Raw genomic sequence first — 1,492 nt, 5'->3', positions numbered from 1 at the left:
TTTAATTTTGAAGTCTTTATGTCCTAATATATGGTCAATTTTTGTGTAGGTTCCATGAACTGCTGAGAAGAAAGTATACTCCTTTCTGTCACCATTCAGTTTTCTCCAGAGATCTATCATACCTAATTTTTCTAATATTCTATTTATCTCTTTAATTTCTTTCTTATTTTTTTTGTGATTTGATTTATCTAAATCTGAGAGTGCAAGATTGAGATCTCCCACTATCCTTTTCCGCCCGCTCCCCCCTCCCCCCCCAAGCGCCGCTCCGGCTGCATCGCGCTCACACCGAGCTCCAGGCCCCCGCAGCGCTAGCGCCGCCACCGCCGCCTCCCTCCTTCCGCCGCCATGATCATCTACCGGGACCTCATCAGCCATGATGAGATGTTCTCCGACATTTACAAGATCCGGGAGATCGCGAACGGGCTGTGCCTGGAGGTGGAGGGGAAGATGGTCAGTAGGACAGAGGGTACCATTGATGATTCACTCATCGGTGGAAATGCCTCTGCTGAAGGTCCTGAGGGTGAAGGAACAGATGCCACTGTAATCACTGGAGTTGACATAGTAATAAACCATCATCTGCAAGAAACTAGTTTCACAAAAGAATCCTACAAAAAGTACATCAAAGACTACATGAAATCAATCAAAGGCAGACTTGAAGAACACAAGCCAGATAGAGTAAAACCTTTTATGACGGGAGCTGCAGAACAAATCAAACATATCCTTGCTAATTTTAAAAACTATCAGTTCTTCATAGGTGAAAACATGAATCCAGATGGTATGGTGGCTCTCTTGGACTTCTGTGAGGATGGTGTGACCCCATATATGATTTTCTTTAAGGATGGTTTAGAAATGGAGAAATGTTAACAAATTCAGCTGATTACTTTGAACCACCTGTCATCATAACTGGCTGCTGCTTTTTGTCATCTACACAACACCAGGACTTGGACAAACTTGGACTGATGTCATCTTGAGCTTTATTCATTTATTTTTGACCTTGATTTATTTGGAGTGGAGGCATTGTTTTTAAAAACATGTCATGTAGGTTGTCTAAAATAAAACGCATTTAAACCCAAAAAAAAAAAAAAAAAAAAAAAAAAAAAAAAAAAAAAAAGAGATCTCCCACTATTATAGTTTTGCTGTCTATTTCTTCTCGCAACTCTCTTAACTTCTTTAGGAAGTTAGATGCTATGTCATTTGATGCATATATGTTTAATACTGATATTGCTTCATTGTCTATAGTACCCTTTAGCAAGATATAGTTTCCTTCCTTATCTCTTTTAATTTGATCAAGTTTTGCTTTTGCTTGATCTGAGATAAGGATGACTACCCCTGCTTTTTTGACTTCACCTGAAGCATAACAAATTCTGCTCCAGCCTTTTAACTGTACTCTGTATGTATCTCCCTGTTTTAAATGTGTTTCCTGTAAACAACATATTGTAGGGTTCTGACTTTTGATCCAGTCTGCTGTCCATCTCCTCTTTATGGGAGGGTT

General features: G+C 39.7%; 1 protein-coding gene across 1 annotated transcript; it reads left to right on the top strand.

The window, feature by feature from the left end:
- Positions 1–237: 237 nt before the first annotated feature.
- Positions 238–1,058, top strand: LOC127557962 (translationally-controlled tumor protein-like). Its single transcript, XM_051991214.1, has one exon. The coding sequence runs from the start codon at positions 346–348 to the stop codon at positions 862–864; it is 519 nt and encodes a 172-aa protein (XP_051847174.1). The 5' UTR covers positions 238–345; the 3' UTR covers positions 865–1,058.
- Positions 1,059–1,492: the final 434 nt, after the last annotated feature.

Source organism: Antechinus flavipes, chromosome 3 (genome assembly GCF_016432865.1).
Source record: "Antechinus flavipes isolate AdamAnt ecotype Samford, QLD, Australia chromosome 3, AdamAnt_v2, whole genome shotgun sequence".
Classification (NCBI taxonomy): domain Eukaryota; kingdom Metazoa; phylum Chordata; class Mammalia; order Dasyuromorphia; family Dasyuridae; genus Antechinus; species Antechinus flavipes.
This window is presented reverse-complemented; position numbering and strand designations above follow the sequence as displayed.

Excerpts from the sequence above, each read along its gene's own strand:
- LOC127557962 (XM_051991214.1), top strand. The coding sequence starts at position 346 with ATGATCATCTACCGGGACCTCATCAGCCATGATGAGATGTTCTCCGAC.